General features: G+C 39.1%; 1 protein-coding gene across 7 annotated transcripts in view; it reads left to right on the plus strand.

Moving 5' to 3' along the window:
• Positions 1–18,404, plus strand: part of ubap2a (ubiquitin associated protein 2a) — a 114,876-nt gene that overhangs the window by 40,344 nt on the left and 56,128 nt on the right. For 5 of the 7 annotated variants that reach the window (XM_087989954.1, XM_043687679.2, XM_087989938.1 and 2 more), the window contains 5 exons: positions 630–687; positions 1,384–1,478; positions 1,580–1,632; positions 13,394–13,467; positions 14,806–14,989. In XM_087989954.1, coding sequence (XP_087846080.1) covers positions 630–687; positions 1,384–1,478; positions 1,580–1,632; positions 13,394–13,467; positions 14,806–14,989 — 464 coding nt within the window. The remainder of the gene's footprint in view (positions 1–629; positions 688–1,383; positions 1,479–1,579; positions 1,633–13,393; positions 13,468–14,805; positions 14,990–18,404) is intronic. The other 2 variants (XM_043687619.2, XM_087989960.1) reach the window with 1 other exon arrangement.

The following is an 18,404-nucleotide window of genomic DNA, read 5'->3' on the forward strand; positions in this document are numbered from 1 at the left end:
AGAGTGACTGCACAAAACAGGGTGCTGAGGATGTTCACCAAAACATTGCTGGTGCTGGAGTGATTCAGCTATAGAAAAAACTGGAAGTGAAATCTGAGAACGCAGTTCCAATTTTGATAGCTGGGAGGTTAGTTGCTATGTAGTCTTCTATCTTTTTTAAAACTGTATTTTTTAATCCTTAGATGGCCACTTAATACCATGGCCTTCTCTTTTGTTTAATACTAAATTCCAACAATTCAACATTGCAGTAAACAAGCTTCATAACAAAAAATGTCCTTGCATGTGTAGAAGTGTCAACAGATGGCCAGGGCAAGGACTCATACTTTTCACATGTTTTTTGGCAGCAGTATCTGAGAAGAGGTCCTGCAGCCACGAAGGTCAGATTCTCCTCGATTAGAAAAATATTTCGGTTGATCCAACTGCTGTTGTGTTCCAGAGATGTTGACATCAAACTCCTCCTTCCTCTGCAATCCCAATCAAGAGGGATGCTTGCTCTAGCATTAAATATTTACCTTGGTTCAACATTAGGAGTACACAAATGGTGCAATCCCAATCTGAGTGTTGGGTTGCAGCCTGTGAAAACTGTAGCCGTGCAGTTTATGATAATTGTTCATTCTTCAAATTTGTAGGATTTCGTGGACGTAACAGAGGTAGGGGAGCAGGAAGATTTTCAGCACAAGGTATGGGGTACGTAAGTATTTTTCTTAATTGTTTATTTCATAGGTTCCATGTATTAAAAGCGCTGTCATGCTGTCAACTGTCTTGCAGATGTGTTGATGTAATCTGGTATAATTCATCACTGTTTAATATGTTTAGAGTTGAAATCTATGCTATTGATTTAAATTGAAGGGCAAAAATGAGATGTAGTGCAATGCAGATAACTGGAAAAGGACAGACTACCTAAAATTAGCAGAGCGAGACTTTTTTAAAATGGAGTGCTTATTATTCTGACAGTAAATAGAGGTTTGATCTTAACAGGTCATCTTAAAGGGATTGTTCAGCATTCTCGGATTTATACCTTCCTTCACCACCTCTGGCAATATGTGAAACAAACTGGTGATGAGGCGGGTATATTTGGAACATTTAAAAGGCATCTGGATGGATACACAAATAGGAAGGGTTTTGAAGAAAATGGGCCAAATGCTAGCAAATGGGACTTGATCAGTTTACGATATCTGGTGGGCGTGGATGAGTTGGACCGAAGGGTCTGTTTCTGCACTGTATGGTCCTGACTGTGACTGTAACTGTAAATGCATTGTAGCAATAGTGATTTTTGATGCTATTTGTTAAATAGTGACCATCTGAATTTTTCATTGTAAAGTCTCTCATTTTGCTTAATTATGTAAATACCCTTTGCATTCACTTGGTATATTTCAATTGCAGAACCTTTAACCCCATAGACTATGCAGATTCTGCAACAAATAATGGTTTTGGAACAACATCTGAAATTTGGGAGGCAAGTCGAAATAATGGAACAGGTAGGAAAATGTCCACTGAAAATATTAGTGCGCTTAATTTTTTAAGGATATATAAAATTGATTTGTCAGATCCTATCTTCTCCCCCTTCCTGTTATTCCAGGTGCTTGGCAGAATTCCATGGAGGACTGGGTTACTGAAGACTGGAATGAAGATGTAAGTAACAGACTTGTGTTGGAATGCTTTTTTTTCCCCTCAAGTGTTCAAACCTGTTGATAGAACATCAAAGTCACTTGAGCATTATTTGTGAAATGGCCTACAGTAGTTTGTGAGCTTGTATCTTAAGAATTAATAGTCATTGCTGCTCTGTGGTGCATTTTTATACCAATTGCCCAAGAATTCATCATACGTAATGGTGAATTGATGTCTTTTGCTTGATTTTAAAGTTTTTTACATGCATGAAATAATAGATTCTTTAGATGCAATTTAATCTTGTGGTAAGATTAGTACTCTGTAATAAATTTAGTTCTGTTCAGAAATGTGCCATTGGATCCACAACAGCTGTTGTATATGTCTTGTGATGTAGCAGTGCCAATAGACCCCCTCATTCAATGTTAGTTAAATAAATTAGAATGTTAACCTTTTGGCAGACTGCTTGTTTTTGCAGTGGGGGAAGTCAGTAATATCAAACAGCTCATCTCTAGTACCTGGAATGTAGCACTTATATCTTCTATGTCTGTTTATTTGAAGGCTGTTTTTAAACTTGAACAATGTGTTAGTTTAAATTTCTTTACATGTTCTATACATGCCAGTATCTTGAATAATAGTCAGTTTTATCTAGAGTGTATGCCAGTTGATTTGTAAATGTTACAACTGAAAATACTTAGTATAGCAATTTGAAAAACCTGTCAAGTCCTGTAATCTCAAAATTGCAACCATAATTGAAACAGACTTCAACCAAAAGTAGTTGAATACCTCTCCTGAGGGAAGTAGTGATTGGCAGGACACTTAAAAACTATCTCTTGGAGGAAGAGAGATTTTGGTGGTGGGGGGGTGGGTTCTTATACACAGAATCCTGAAGGAGGCAGGATAAGTTAATGGGTTGGTGAAGGCATATGGGACACTTGCCTTTATCAGTGATGACGTGTAATAAGAGTCAGGAGATTGATGGAGCTGTACAGGACTTTGGTTAGGCCATAGCGGGAGTACGATGTGCAGATCTGTAAACTGCAATATAGGAAGGATGCAGTTGCACTGGAATGGGAGAAGGGATTGACCATGATATTGCTGAGGATTGAGCATCGAGCAAGGTGGATGGAAAGCAGCTGATCCTTAGTTGAAAGGCCATTAACACGAGAATGCATCTTTAAGGTGAAAGGCAGGATATTTAGAGGGGATTGAAGGAATAATGTTTTCACTTAGAGGGTGGTGGGTGTCTAGGATACAGTGCCTAGGAGGATAGTTGAGGCAAATATTCTCCAACCTTTTTAAGAAGTGCTCTGGTAAGTACTTGATGTCATAACATTCAAGACTATGGGCCTAGTCCTGGACAAACAGGGCTTGTGTAGAATGTGTATTTTTTTGTGGTACAGACTTGACAGTATAAAATAGGCATTTTGGCCTGTGATCCTACTGAAGTGGAGGCATTAGTTTACTCCAAGTGTCGGAAAGGTCAGTGCACCTTTTTTAAATAGATGTTGGTAACTGAAGAATAAAACTGTCAGTTAAGACCTAACTTTTTCTCAGAGGATGTGTGGAATGAGCTGCCAGAGGAAGTGGTGGAGGCTGGTACAATTACAGCATTTGAAAGGCATCTGGATGGGTACATAAATAGGAAGGGTTTAGAGGGATATGGGCCAAGTGCTGGCAAATGGGACTACATTGTGGGCGGCACGGTGGCACAGTGGTTAGCACTGCTGCCTCACAGCGCCTGAGACCCGGGTTCAATTCCCGCCTCAGGCGACTGACTGTGTGGAGTTTGCACGTTCTCCCCGTGTCTGCGTGGGTTTCCTCCGGGTGCTCCGGTTTCCTCCCACAGTCCAAAGATGTGCAGGGTCAGGTGAATTGGCCATGCTAAATTGCCCGTAGTGTTAGGTAAGGGGTAAATGTAAGGGTATGGATGGGTTTCGCTTCGGCGGGTCGGTGTGGACTTGTTGGGCCGAAGGGCCTGTTTCCACACTGTAATGTAATCTAATCTAATCTAATCATTAAGTAAGCATGGTTGACGTGGATGAGTTGGACTGAAGGCTCTGTTTCTGTGCTGTACGTCAGTATGATTCTAAGATATTTGGTGAACTCGTAATATATCAGCACATTTTGTTAGTACACAATGACTAAATAAGAATCTAAAATCCATTCAAATTGCACAACTGATCATGCCACTTAGTCCCAGAAAATCTATTATCTCAGATTTTGTTTTCACTTCTGGATTATTCATTGGTTGAATTACATAAAATACTGTTTTGTTGAACTGAACTCTAAATCCTGGTGCTTTCTCCCTAATGCATTGTGGGTAAGCAGTAGGGAGCCTATCACCTTCAAGGGTTGGGTAAAAAATTCTGTCCAGCCAGTGAATCCCACAAATGAATGAATTTTTAAAAAAAAACCGACTTTTGAGAATCCCTGACTTTGTCTGAATTACAGGGAAAGTGATGGTCCAGTGGTATTATCACTGGACTCTTAATCTAGAGACTCAATGTTCTGAGGATGTGGGTATGAATCCCGCCACAGCCGATGTTTGAGTTTGAATTCAAGAAAAGCAAATCTGGAATGGAGTCTAATGATCAAGAATATACTGTTAGTTGTCAGAAAAACCATCTGGTACACTAATGCCCTTTTCTTGGAGCAAGCTAATCTTCCCTCCTTACCTGGTCTGGCCTACATGTAGCTCCAGACCCACAGCAATGTGGTTGATTCTTAACAGCCCTCTTAGCAATTAGGGATGGGCAATAAATGCTGGCCTAGTCAGTGATGCCCTCATCCCACTAATGAATTCCAGAAAGTTATATTACAGTAGATCTTTATCTGATATCACTAATCATGAAATCGCCTATCTGTGCCAAAAAATAAGTAACAACAAAAGTCAATTCAAGAAGTGCTTCTATAACACGATGGTTGCATTGTTGTGCAACCCCATATAGAAAAATTGTACTTTAGAAACAGCGCTTAAAGCATGGATGTAATAGTGTTAGAGCCAATATATTTTAAAAGTTCATGCTTTAGAAATAGTCCCCAAATCGTCAATCTCATTAGTGAATTTGTGTTAGTTAAATGCATGTTACAGCAGAATGGCATGTATCTGCAGGCAATCATTGCATGTATGATTTTTAACCCATTTTTAATGAGCTCCGTACTTGTGAATTTCATCATTCACAGAAGTTCTCAGGAACGAAATCCTCGTGGATACGGAGGATACTTGATTGGTAACTCCTTGATTTTGTTAATGAAACTGCCTTATGATGTACAGTACAAAATGTCAGGTGCAGTCACTGGGAAGTTTAAGCCTTATTTGAAAAGTTTAACCTATTTACATTTTTTAACTTGGTTGACCAGATCTTAATTATTTTTAAGTTGATTGGGAGTGCTGCCTTCTCCTCAGCCCCCCACTTCCCCCTATCCATCTCTCCACCCTGGAGACTCCCTGCTTCTATTCCTGATGAAGGGCTTTTGCCTGAAACATCGATTTTCCTGCTCCTCAGATGCAGCCTGACCTGTGCTTTTCCAGCACCACTCTGATCTAAACTCTGGGAGTGCTGTCACCTTGTTTTACTAATGGTAAAATTAGAATCCGTTATATTTCTTCTTTTTACTTTCATGTTGATTTTAGCTGGACGCTTTGCTTCAGGAGGTGGTCACACCCCTTAGGTTAAGTAATTCAAATTTGGAGACAGCTGGTGGTTGTAATATCAACAGAGACTGGAGGTGAGGGTACTCAGCAGCTGAGGAACCTTGGACAGGGAGCCATTTTTTAAGTGGGAGCAGGAAAAGAACGTCGTATTGATAAGGGCCCATACAATTACAGGGGTAGATACTGTTTTCTGTAGCAATGAGTGAAAGTCCCGAAAGCTGTACCTGGTCAGTGCCAGGATTAGGACACCTCAGGGTTGAAAGGGATATAGCTGTTGACCAGGTTGGTACCAGTCACCTTGATAAAAATGGAAAGGTTCTGCTGAAAGAATTTGAACCGTTAACTAAATTGAAAAGCAAAACCTCAAAGGTAATCTTGGGACTACCACCTGAGCCATGGGTAAACTGGCATATGGTAAAGTCAAGGAGCTGATTGTGCGGGTGCAATTAGTTTTAGTTTATGGGGCACAGGCACCACAACAGTAATGTACAGTGTGTTCTGGTATAATGTGGCAGTTGTGTTCTTTTGCAGCCCCGTGCTACAGAAAACAGCTATAGAAAATTGCTATACTTGTTGAGTAGGAAGCTTGCATTATCCAAACAGCGTCTGCAATTTCGGTCATGTCATAGCCAATCTGAATTTACAAAGCATGCGTTATGACCTGTAGTAGGGAGCTGATGTAGTGGCACGAATTTCACTTGAATTGTGCTGGTATCAGTGTCCTGACGGATGAAATAATTTGTGCTACAGAGAGGGCTGTAAACTACTGGGAAAAAGGGAGTCTGGGAGAGGGGAAACATGGCTTTATAAAGCAAAAGAATGTATCAGCATTAGATGATCTAGAAACTAAATATTATAGGATATTTCAGTTTTTGAATACATGAAGCAAAGGTTGGTGGGATAGCTTTGTTAGTACAAGATGGAATAAGTTCAATAACAAATGATTTCAATCAAAGTTCAGAATTCATATGGATGGAGGATAAGAAATAACAAGGGAAGGCAATAATGGTGAGTAGTTTATAGGTGCCTCAACAGTGTTTATACTGTAAGAAATAAATTGAGATGATAGAGGGCATGTAAAAATGCAATATATTAATCATGGCTAAGTTTAATCATTGTGTAGATTGAGGAAAATCCAGTGGTAAAAGTAACCATGAATTGAGGTGTATTTGGGACAGTTTCTGAGAATAATGTTGTGGATCCATGTAGGAATCAGGTTGCTTTGGATCAGTAATGAGGCAGATTGAATAAACAATGTCAGGTTAAAAGATTCTTAATGCAACACTGATTATAACATTATAACAAATTCGCATTCTGTTTGAGGGGAAGAAATTTGGGTCAGAAACCATTCTGCTAAACTTAAGGGTAATTACAAAGGAATGAGGGCAGAGTTGGTTGGTGTGGACTGGGAAAGGCATTTGATAAAAAGATAGTTGAGGAACAATGCCAGATGTTAGTTTGACTCCTAATGAAGATATGCCTCTGAAAGATGAGGTTACTAGGAAGGGAATAAACTAATCAAGGAAGTTAGGAAATAAAAACAATATATTTTGGTAACTGTTAGCAAGCCAGAGGATTGGCAGTCATTTTCTTAAAGCCAACAAAACATTTAAAGAGAAGAAAAAAAAATTAAGTAATATAAAAGTGAACAGCGATCTTATTTAAATGAGTGTCCAATATGAATGTAGCTCCTTAGAAAGTTGCTCGAGGGAAAAGTAATGGGGAAATAAATGAGGTTAAAGGCTAATAGTCCTCAGTTCTGGGTTTTGTCCTTGGACGTTGAAGGAAGTAGTTAAAGAAATAGTGGCTGTCCTGGTGGTAATCATGCAAGCATCTGACTCGGAAACTTAAGGATTATATGGAGTTAAAGGCGTATAAAGTGGAAGTTGAAACTTTATTGCTGGAACAGCACAGCAGGTCAGGCAGCATCTAGGGAACAGAAGATTCGACGTTTCGGGCACATGCCCTTCTTCTGTTCCCTAGATGCTGCCTGACCTGCTGTGCTGTTCCAGCAATAAAGTTTCAACTTTGATCTCCAGCGTCTGCAGACCTCACTTTCTCCCCGTATAAAGTGGAAAAATAGTAATTCTGGGGAATGGGAGTTTTTAGAATATAGAAAAGGAAGACAAACCGGGGAAAGGGAGAATGGAAAATAATGCAATCTAGGGAAAGGTAAAGGACTAATTACTTCTATGGGAATGTCAAATGTTTCCTCTCTGCTTGAAGCGAATGTCAGTCCAATAAAGGCAGAGTTTGGATAATATGGGGAAGAAAGAAGTAGCAAAATAACTAAACGATGACTTTGTCTATTTCATTTAGGAAGATACAAGAAATCTCTTAGAACTAGAGATCCAGATAGTGAGGGACATAAAGTTGAAGGAACTTCATATTAGTAAGAAGATTGTCATGAGGGTTTAATGGGCGGGAAAGCTGATAAATCTTCAGGACCTGATATTCTACATCTAAATGTTGTTGGGGGTGGCTGTTGAGATTATCAATGCATTGATAGTTATCTTCCAAACTTCTAAAGAGTTTGAAATGACTGCAGATTAGAAGCTAGCCAGTTTCATCCCACTGTTGAAGGGAGTAAGAGAAAGCGGGAAACTACAAACTTGTTGGCCTTGAATCATTAGTAAGGGAAAATGCCAGAATCCATTATCAAGAATGGGATAAAATAGGTATTTGGAAGATAATCATTCGGTCAAAGTCAGCATGGATTTGTGAATTGGAAAGTTTTTGACAAACTTGAGTTTAAGACATTACTAACAACAAAGATTAGTTGATGGATGTAGTATATGTTGATTTTTGAAAAGCTTTTGATTACAGCAGGAGGTTGGTTATCAAAATTAAATCACTTGGATTAAGAATTAGGAAAACATTAGTAAATAAGTCATTCTCACATTGGAAGATAGAGTTGGGTACTGCAAGGATCAGTGCTTGGGACCTCAGCTGTTCACTATTCAAATCAATGGTTTGGAGATGGGACCTAAATGTGACATTTACAAATTTGCAGATAATAAATTAAAAGCTCAATCAGAATGTGATGTCAGGAAGATGTGAAGCAGCTCAGGATGGTTTAGACAAGCTTAATGTCTGGTTAAGAAAATGGTAAATGGATGATCATATGGAAAAATGAAAGGTTATCCACCTTGGTATGAGGAACAGATGTACAGGGTATCACCTTTTAAATGGTATCTCTTGAGGTTAAATATAGATGTGCAAAGAGGTTGAGGTGCCCTTGTTGATGGTCATTGGATGCTAAAATGATGCAGGAAGCTATGAGGAAGGCCAAAGGAAGGTGACCATTATTGCAAAAGAATTTGACTATACGGTTCATGAAGTCTTCAATTGGATAAGAGTATACTTAGACTGTACCTAGAGCATTGTGTGCAGTTTTCCTTTGGTTTAGCTCTGGAAGGACCTTCGTTAAGAGAGGGAATGTGACCAGATTTGTTCATGGGATGGCAGGACTGCCTTATGAAAGGTTGGGCAAAGTGGGCTTGTATTCTTTAGAATTTCAAGCAATGAGGGTGATCTTATTCAAACTTACAGAATTACTTGAAGGGAAGGACATGGTTGTTGCAGATAAGCTGGCTGGGGAGTCTACAACCATAGGGCACAATTTAAAAATAAAGGCAATGCTGTTTGGTTCTGAGATGAGGATTTTTTTAATGTATATGATTGAGATTCCTTTGGAATGCTGTACCAGAGAGGGCTGTGGAAGCAATGTTCCAGTATCATAGAGACTTAGAAAATTCTAACCGGACTAGACAGGGTAGATGCAGGGAGGATGTTCCTGATAGTGGGTGTGTTCAGAACCAGTAGTCACAGTCAGGATCGGGGTAGACCATTTAGGATGGAGATGAGACGCTACCTAGAGTAGTGAGCCTGTGGAATTCTTACCTTTTGGAAGTAGTTGATGCCAAAACATTGAATGTATTCAAGAGATGGCTAGATATCGCTCTTGGTGTGAATGGGATCAAAGGTCAAAGAGCAAGCAGCATTAGGCTGTTGAATTGAACGATCAGCCATGATTGTGATGAATGGCAGAGCAGGGTCAAAGGGCCAAAAGGCTGCCACCTGCTTCTATCTTGTATGTTTCTGACACATTTCTAATTACCAATGGCTTACAAGATTGTAGAGATGGGATAGGTAAAAAGCATTGAAATGTTTGATCAGCCATCATATTGATTGGTAGTGTCTATTATTGGCCTACTGTTCCCAAAAAAATCCCAAGATTTTGGAAAACTATCAAGTAATCTCTTTCCTAAAACTGGTAACTGTAGGCTTATTGGGAAAATGTTCATCTTCATGAAGGATGTGTCCTTAATTATCCTTGTTAACCATGATTGACCTACCCTCTTCCTAAAATCCTCCTTCCTCACTGGACTGTGCCTTTGCTGTGAACCATGAACTGTTTTCTGAACCATTGTTCCTCAGTTGTCGTCTTGGTCAAATTTAGCATAAACAAGTTTAGCCATGTTATGATCATTGTTTCTGAGAGGATCTTCACTATGACATTGTTTGTTAAACACACCTCATTATACATCACCAGCTCCAAAATAGCCTGACACCTAGTTGGGTCCTCAACTTTGGTTTTAGAACAAAGAAAATTTACAGCTCAGGAACAGGCCCTTCGGCCCTCCAAGTCTAAGCCGATCCAAATCTACTGTCTAAACCTGTTGCCCAGTTCCTAAGCATCTGTATCCCTCTACTCCCCACCTACTCATACATATGTCCAGACGCATCTTAAATGAATCTACCATGCCTGCCTCTACCACCTCTGCTGGCAACGCACTTTAGACACCCACCACCCTCTGTGTGAAGTACTTACCGTGTGTATCCCCCTTAAACTCTTCAACTCTCACCTTGAAAGTGTGACCCCTCATTATTGAATCCTTCACCCTGGGGAAAAAGCTTCTCTCTATCCACCTTGACTATACCCTTCATGATTTTGTCAACCTCAATCAGGTCCCCCCTCAGTCTCCTTTTTTCTAATGAAAACAAACCTAACCTACTCAACCTGTCTTCATAGCTAGCACTTTCCATACCAGGCAACATCCTCGTAAACCTTCTTTGCACCCTCTCCAAAGCGTCCACATCCTTTTGGTAATGTGGCGACCAGAACTATACACAGTATTCTAAATGTGGCTGAACCAATGTCTTGTACAATGTTAACATGATTTGCCAGCCCTTATATTCAATACCTCGTCCAATGAAGGCAAGCATACTATATGCCTTCTTGACCACTCTATCCACCTGTGCAGCACCCTTCAGGGTACAGTGGACCTGCACTCCCAGATCTCTCTGCCCATCAACTTTTCCCAAGGCTCTTCTGTTGTGTCTTTCACTCTAGACTTAGACTTGCCAAAATACATCACCTCACATTTGTCTGGATTGAAATCCATCTGCCACTTTCCAGTCTATCTATATCCTCCTGTATTCTTTGACAGTCCCTTATGCTTTCTGCTACTCCACCAATCTTCGTGTCATCTGCAAACTTGCTGATCATACCAACAGCGCCCTCTTCCAGATCATTTATGTATATCACAAACAACAGTGGCCCCAACACTGACCCCAGTGGAACACCACTGGTCACCTTTCTCCATTTCGAGAAACTCCCTTCAACTACTACTGTCTCCTGTTGCTCAACCAGTTCTTTATCCACCTAGCTAGAACACCCTGCACACCATGTGACTTGACTTTCTATTAGTTTATCATAGGGAACCTTATCAAATGCTTAACTAAAGCCCAGCTTCTACCTAATTTTGATATAATTGGCCTTGGCCCAGTTTAGTACTCTTCCCTTAGGACCACTCATCCTAGTCTGCGCGTATTTTAAAACTTACAGAATCTTGGTCACTGCTCCCAAAGAAATCCCCCACTGCAACTTCTACCACCTGTCCTGGCTGATTCCTCAATACCAGGTCCAATATGGCCCCTTCCCTCATTGGACTATTGACCTACTGCTCTAGAAAACTTTCCTGGACGCTGATTACAAATTCTACCCCATCCAGACCTCTGACGCTAAGTGCATCCCAGTCATGTTGGAAAAATTAAAATCTCCCATCACCACTACCCTATTGCCTCTACATCTTTCCATAATCTGTTTACCCATTTGTTCTTCTACCTCAAGGTCACTGTTGGGAGGCCTGTAATACAGCCCCAACAATGTAACTGAATTCAGCCAATGAGAGAGAGAGAGAGAGAGTTCCCTAGACTATCTCTCATATGCTGAACTCTTCCTCATGTCTTCCCCTGCCAATCTGACTATTCCAATCTGTTTGAAGATTCAAGTCACTCTTGAATGTACTGCCTTTTGTTACATGTTCTCATTAAATCCTAATTGCTTTTCTGTCCTACCATATCACAACAGTAGGGGGCCTTTAGACTATTCCTACCAGTGTTGTTGTCTTTTCCTCTATCTCTTGTCTACACCTATATGGATCCTACATCTTTCAATTCAAGGTTTTGTTTCTGGCTAAACTAAATTTCATCTTGTACCAATAATGCTGCCCCACCACCCCATCCTCTTTGCCTGTCCGACAGAAAAGTCACAAACCTGACCATTTAGTTCCTAGCTTTAATCTCTTTGTAAACATGTCTCTTTAATAAGTGTCTCTAATAGTTTAGATCATACTCATTAGCCTATATTTCTGCTGTTAATTTATTTTATTATACATGAAAATTCAAAAATTTGACTTGGATGAAGGGGTCGAAACATAGAAACACAACATACATGCAGGCTTTGAGCCTGCACTACCATTCAATACAATCATGACTGATCATGCATTTAGTATTCCGTTTGCACGCTTTCCCCATACTCCTTGATTCCTTTAGCCTCATCCAGCTCCCTTGAATATATCTAATGAACTGGCAACAGCTTCCTGTGGGAGAGAATTCCATAGGTTCGCAACTCACTGGAGAAATTCTTCCTCATCTGAGTCCTGAATGGCTTACCCCTTATTCTTAGATTGGGACCCTTTGTTCTGGACTTGCTCAACATTAAGAACTAACTTATTGCGTCTACCCTGTCCAGCCCTATCAGGATTTAATGGTTTTATAAGGTGCGGTTGTCAAATTTGCTGATGTTGCTAAGATGAGAGAAAATTGTGATGAGGCTGAGGAAGTTTTTGCATTGTTTGGATAGGATAAGTATCAAGTGTTCCTTTGGTTATTTAAGGGATAATTTCTGAATTTACAGTTCAGAAATTTGTTAGACTCATTCCTAGAATAGCGAGGTTGTCTTGAGAGGCTGGACTGACTTGGCTTGTATCTGCCAGGTTTAGACTAAGAGGCAACTTGATTGCAACAAAGAAAATCTTAAGGAGTCTTGACAGTAGATGTGGAGAGGATGTTTCCTCCTATGAAAGAATCTATAACTTGGGGCCACACTTTAAAAATCAGGAGTTGACCATTTAAAACACATTTGGGATTTTAGGGTCAAGTCTTTGGAATTCTATTACTGGTGTACTGTTACAGTGTATATCCCTACAGTTTTGATTTAGTTCAAATTTCATTTTCCAACAGAGTTTAGTTGAGTCTCTGAATATTTTAAGGCAGAGCCAGATGGCAGCAATGTTGATTTTGAGATTATTATCAGAGCCATGATCTTATTTACTGGTGAAGCAAATTTGATGGGTTGAATTACTTAGTTTTCTGTTTCTATGTTCCCCTTTCTAGAGCAATTAATGGCACTTCTTCCCATATTCTCTGACTGAAATCACTCATGGGGCACGAGCAGGATAGTGACTGAGACCTTTCCAGTCTGTGTGGCTAAGCTGGTTATAGAGCAGCTCCTTTATGACTGTGTATTTTAAGTACCTATTAAAGCTACCTGAACAAAAGTGCAATTCTGCACATAGTGGAAATTGAAACGAAGTGTTCAAAACCGAATGGATGTGCTCAGTATCCAGCAGCACTTTTTTGAGAGAAATCATTAATACAGCGGGTAAATACCTTCTGTAGTGAGTAAAGGTCATTTTCACCTGAAATGTTAATGACTATATCCACAGATTCTGCCTGATCCACTGAATAGTTCCAGTATCTTATTTTTGCCTGATCTTGTATTTGTATTGCTGAGAAAATGCAGACCTGCCTAACCGTTAGCATTCTTATGTATTTTTTAAGCAGCTGACCGAAACAAAGGTCTTTACAGCTTCCACTCTTGCAAGAATGGAGAACCAAGTCACTCCAGGGTTGAGGTATGAAACATTTGTCTTTGCATGCATTAACTAGTTAAAACATGTTAATATAGAATATCAAATTAGATAATTGCATTCGTAAATTTTAAACCAGCTTTTGAAATTGGTACAGTACGGAGCTGAGTGCTTGTTACAACTGTGCATTCCTGGCGAAATCCAATTCTTGATGCTGTCAAGCAAACCTCTGAGCAAGCCTGTGTTTCATATCTCCATGCTGTTGTAATGCCAATTTCTTTAATTACTTTGGAACAAGTATTTGTCAGCTATGTTCATCTGTTTTTAATTGAACTGGTTTCTGAACCAAAAAATTAAGCCCAAACTGTAGCTCTTAGAATTTCTTCAATGTATCTGAATCTCCAAGTGAAGTCTGAAAATCTTTCCAGCCAAATTTGAATGGGTTCTCCATTTAAATAACATACCATGTTTTCTGAAGTTGCCGTAAAATACTTGTTTGTGGAATATGCCAAGATTCATACCTCCAGAAAACCTCAATTTTAGCAGATATGATGTTTGGAAATAATTTCCAAGTCCATAGTCATTCAAGTAAATCACTAAAAATCCTTATTGCTAAATTTGGCTCTTGTTGCTCACTTGTCTTGGCTAGAAATGTTAATTTGTGGAAGAATTGTTCTCTAGTTTGTGTAGAATTATTCTTCAGAATACAGCATTATGTAGCCCTCTGAGTAATTTTACTTTAAATGGTAATTAACTAAATACTTTATACCAAGACCAGATAATTATCAGAGCAGTCAACTTGTACAATGAACTTGTTCCAACGATTGCTTGCTTTGGAGCAGGATAACTTGAACAATCAACACCCCTCAATCTTATTTACCATCTACAGCCAACAAGGTAGACTTACTTCTCCACACTCTGTATCTCGTTAATCAGTAGGATGCAACAGATACCATCTGGCAACTTCAATTCTCCTTATCCAGGCTTATAGGTATTTGGGGTTATTTTTAGCTGATGGCTATGATTTAATGGTTTGAACTTGTGTGTACAAATGCCTGGTGCCTAATCTCGTTCCCACAACTAAATCAACCAATTCCAGTGCCAATTCTCTCCCTTCTTATCTAATTTGCAGATACTAGGCTGACAACCATGTGTTTGAATACAAGATTACAATAAGCCTTCATATTGGTTTGCAGCGGTTTTCAGTTTTTGGGGGTATTTCTTCCCATTTCATAAGAGCCAACTTTATTTTCACCCTCTAAGCCAGATTGTGCAGTTTTTAGGAAGGAATTCTAGTCTAAGTGTTAAGTGCCTCCAGAATCAGTTTTACAGTCCTTGCAGAACCTGTTAAAAGGTCTGAAAATAAACTTGTCTTTTTTTAAGCACTGATCTAGCAACATTGCTTCAAAAACCCTCAACTGATACTGTAACAGAAACCAACTCGTGTGAAGCACCCCAACAGGCAAACCTCACTCAGTCACTGGTGTTCACTAATTCCCAACATGATGATCCAATTTCATCGGTGGAAGGCAACTCCAATGCTGTGAATTCCTACACTCAGAACCTGGTAAACGAAAAGAAAATGAAATTACGTTTTGATGCTTTTGTCAGTTAGAAGAGCTTCTAAATGACGTTTGATAGACTTTTCAGATGTACATTCTCCGTTTTCTCCTTCAGAACAGGTCTTCTGCAGCACTTGGGTTTGACCTTTGGTGTTAATGTAATCAGAATTGAAAGGATGATCCTTTTTGTCGAAACTGCAAATTTTGCCTTTTTTTTTGGAGTGTTTCTTTGTTTTTCAGTATCAGGATATCACCCTTCATTCTAGGTGGTGAAGTTTTGATCCCCATTATCTTTAAGGTCAAGCTTGTGGTCTTGTAGCTATTGCAAAAATGGTTTTTGTTTTTCTCTCCCAGTATAACTGAGAAGCTTGATGGGATTCTAGTATTGCTGATCCTGTGATGCTGAGTTTCCACTGATGAATTGACTTTGCCCTGGGCTGGGGTGGTCTTGGAGTGGGCTGCTCCATTAGAATACCTGAACTAGGCTTGGGAACCAGAAGAGTGTGTCCTTCCTTGATACCAGCTGCTGCACCTTCAGCAAAGAGTACTTTAGCGTAATCATTGGGCCCTTATATTTTTTGAGTATCTCCCTCAGCTGCTAAGAAGTGCTGATTATCTATCTATCTATCTATCTATCTATCTATCTGTCACCTATCTGTCACCTATCTGTCACCTATCTGTCACCTATCTGTCACCTATCTGTCACCTATCTGTCACCTATCTGTCACCTATCTGTCACCTATCTGTCACCTATCTGTCACCTATCTGTCACCTATCTGTCACCTATCTGTCACCTATCTGTCACCTATCTGTCACCTATCTGTCACCTATCTGTCACCTATCTGTCACCTATCTGTCACCTATCTGTCACCTATCTGTCACCTATCTGTCACCTATCTGTCACCTATCTGTCACCTATCTGTCACCCCCCTCCCTGCCAAGGCAACGGCTAAGGCCTATAGATGACAATTTGGTATTGGAATTACATAAAGCCGTAAGAAATGCAAGGTGCATCACATAGGTCTTTCATTCATCTTTCTGTTTGTCTTTGAGCCTTAAAATTAAAAGGACTCTTGTTTTTAGTTTATGCTTTCTACATCATGTGACATAGTTTAATCTGGTTTAATATTTTGAGGTTAAGTTGCATAATTAAGGCAACTTTAATTGGAGCTATTGTATGTTAAATTCAGCCACTTTACTGGTGATGCCTTGATTTAGTTATTTTTCTGTTCGGGGACAGCTTCTCGATTTTGTGCATGTTTTCATTTGCCAGGCAAAATGTTGTGAAAATGGCTTGGAAGCAAATTTTGGACTGCAATTTTGCAATGTGAATTTGACTAAAAATTACTTGAATATTAAATGTATATACTTGTATATTAAATATGTTGGAAGCAATATTTAAACTTCTTGTCAATTGGGTTGAGCTGGCAAATAATTCACTTCTAAGCTGCAATTCTGCTTTTAAAATCACAGGAGTATTTAAGTCATGACAGAAAGCTGGCTTTGTCAGCTTTGCATTTGGTGTGAATTCCTCTTATTTTTCAGATTATATTGTGAACTGCAGATGAGTTCAAACTGTTAAGAGAAAGTCACTTGGACAATGTAATTTTTGCATTTGTAACTTGTTCGATATGCAGAAAATTGACATTGCGTGGTAAATTGAGGACAATAAAATTCATCCCTTCTCTGGTAAAACTGGAGAACATGAAAAGGGTGAGGAAAAGCTCCTGCATGATTTGTAAAGCAGTTCAAGGCCACACTTTATATAGTTTAATAACTGAAAGGATTGTCCAAATGCCTTTTGGGTAAGTCTTGTAGTTCAGTGATCTGTGATCTTTATTTCCATTGCCAAATTTCATTCTTTCTGGTCAATGTTCCATTTCCTGTTCGGTGTCTCCCTGATAAATCTGTGTGCATGTTGGGTCAGGACAAGATTGGAGTTGCTAATGGTGTTACCTTTTCATCCTGTGTGCAGGCATATGTTAGCCTGTTGACATTTTTGCAATGTAATTCATGCTGTTTGTGGCTCTTTACTGAAGTGGTTCCTTCATTTAGCAAGAACTGCTGATGCTGCCTGCCAGAAGGGTGTCCTAATGTGGAAAAGTAACTATACCCATACTGTACTGCATAAACTATGTTAAGTTCTTTTTCTTCACCACCTGGATATTAACTTAGAATGCATTGTTTTGAAAATTCTTTGAAATTATTTAGGCTAGAAAATTGCTATATGTAATAATGATGTCAGTAGTCTAAAAATGTTGTAGTGTTCATTGGACAATGTGTGTCTTACTGCCATGCAGTTTTTGCTTGGCAGACAGAATTACCTACTTCAAGCTCTATCCGATCCATTTGTAGAATAAAAATGAAAAAATATCTAAAAATGGGTTATATCCATGAAAAGGTCAGCCAAAGGCTTTGATTAGTGTTTTCATGAATTTCTTTTCTAAATTTGCCTCAGTTATAATGTTTAGACAGCAATTGTATTGGGAGAGTATGCCACAAACCTTGATGCTAAATATTGTGAAGTACAGTAATATAAATTGGATATATGCATTACTGGTCCTATGATAGATTTCGAAGCTAAATATGAAGATGGAGTATAATGTGTGATGTTTAGGTTTTCATGACAGCAGTTTGCACAAAGCAAGCAATCTCTCTAATCCAAGGTTATTAGTATATCACACACTCGCAAATCTACTGAGGTTTTCTGAAAGCGTTATTGGTGTCACCTTCTCTTCCTAGTTGTTTAAATTCTATCCATATTTGCACAAAAACCCATCCATTTTCTATAGTCAATAAGAAATGATCAAATAATTATGACCAGTATTTTTTAATCAAGAATTTCCAGAGATGTTTAAACTTGACAATGTAATTTCAATCAACTGCTTCCAGCAATGAAAAATCTGTCCTGTTTGAAGCTTTTGCTTTTTGTCTGAGAATCTGGATATTAATTTAATTGTTCCCAAGATACCAATGCAGTTCACTGGTACAGTCTAGGAGTTAAATGTCGGTAAAATCTGTACGTTGCTAGTATAAAAAGCTTCCAAACATCTATTGTCAGTAAACCAGTTAATTTGATGTATAATTTCTTGAATTTACATTATTATATTAGGGCCTGAGGTTTTGGAAAACAGTTTCTTGTGATAGTCTATATATGCTTGAATGCAGTAGTAGCGGTTTTGTGGAGTGAGGCACTGATTTAAAGGTTTAGGTTTTGTCAATTAACTTCTGGCTCAGGGAAGTGTGGTCGGTATTCAGCACCTGAATTCTGAATCACAGTATCATCTGTTAAATCATCACAATTGTCCATTAGCTTAAATATTGCATTTGTTGTTTAATCGATTTCAGAGTCAGTGGTACTAGTTTAAACTTTTCATTTTGTGGATTTTTTTTGGAAAGCTGAACATTCTCCTAACTCTT

Source organism: Chiloscyllium plagiosum, unplaced genomic scaffold, assembly GCF_037043375.1.
Source record: "Chiloscyllium plagiosum isolate Xiang-an unplaced genomic scaffold, Cpla_swu_hap1 HiC_scaffold_1, whole genome shotgun sequence".
Lineage (NCBI taxonomy): Eukaryota > Metazoa > Chordata > Chondrichthyes > Orectolobiformes > Hemiscylliidae > Chiloscyllium > Chiloscyllium plagiosum.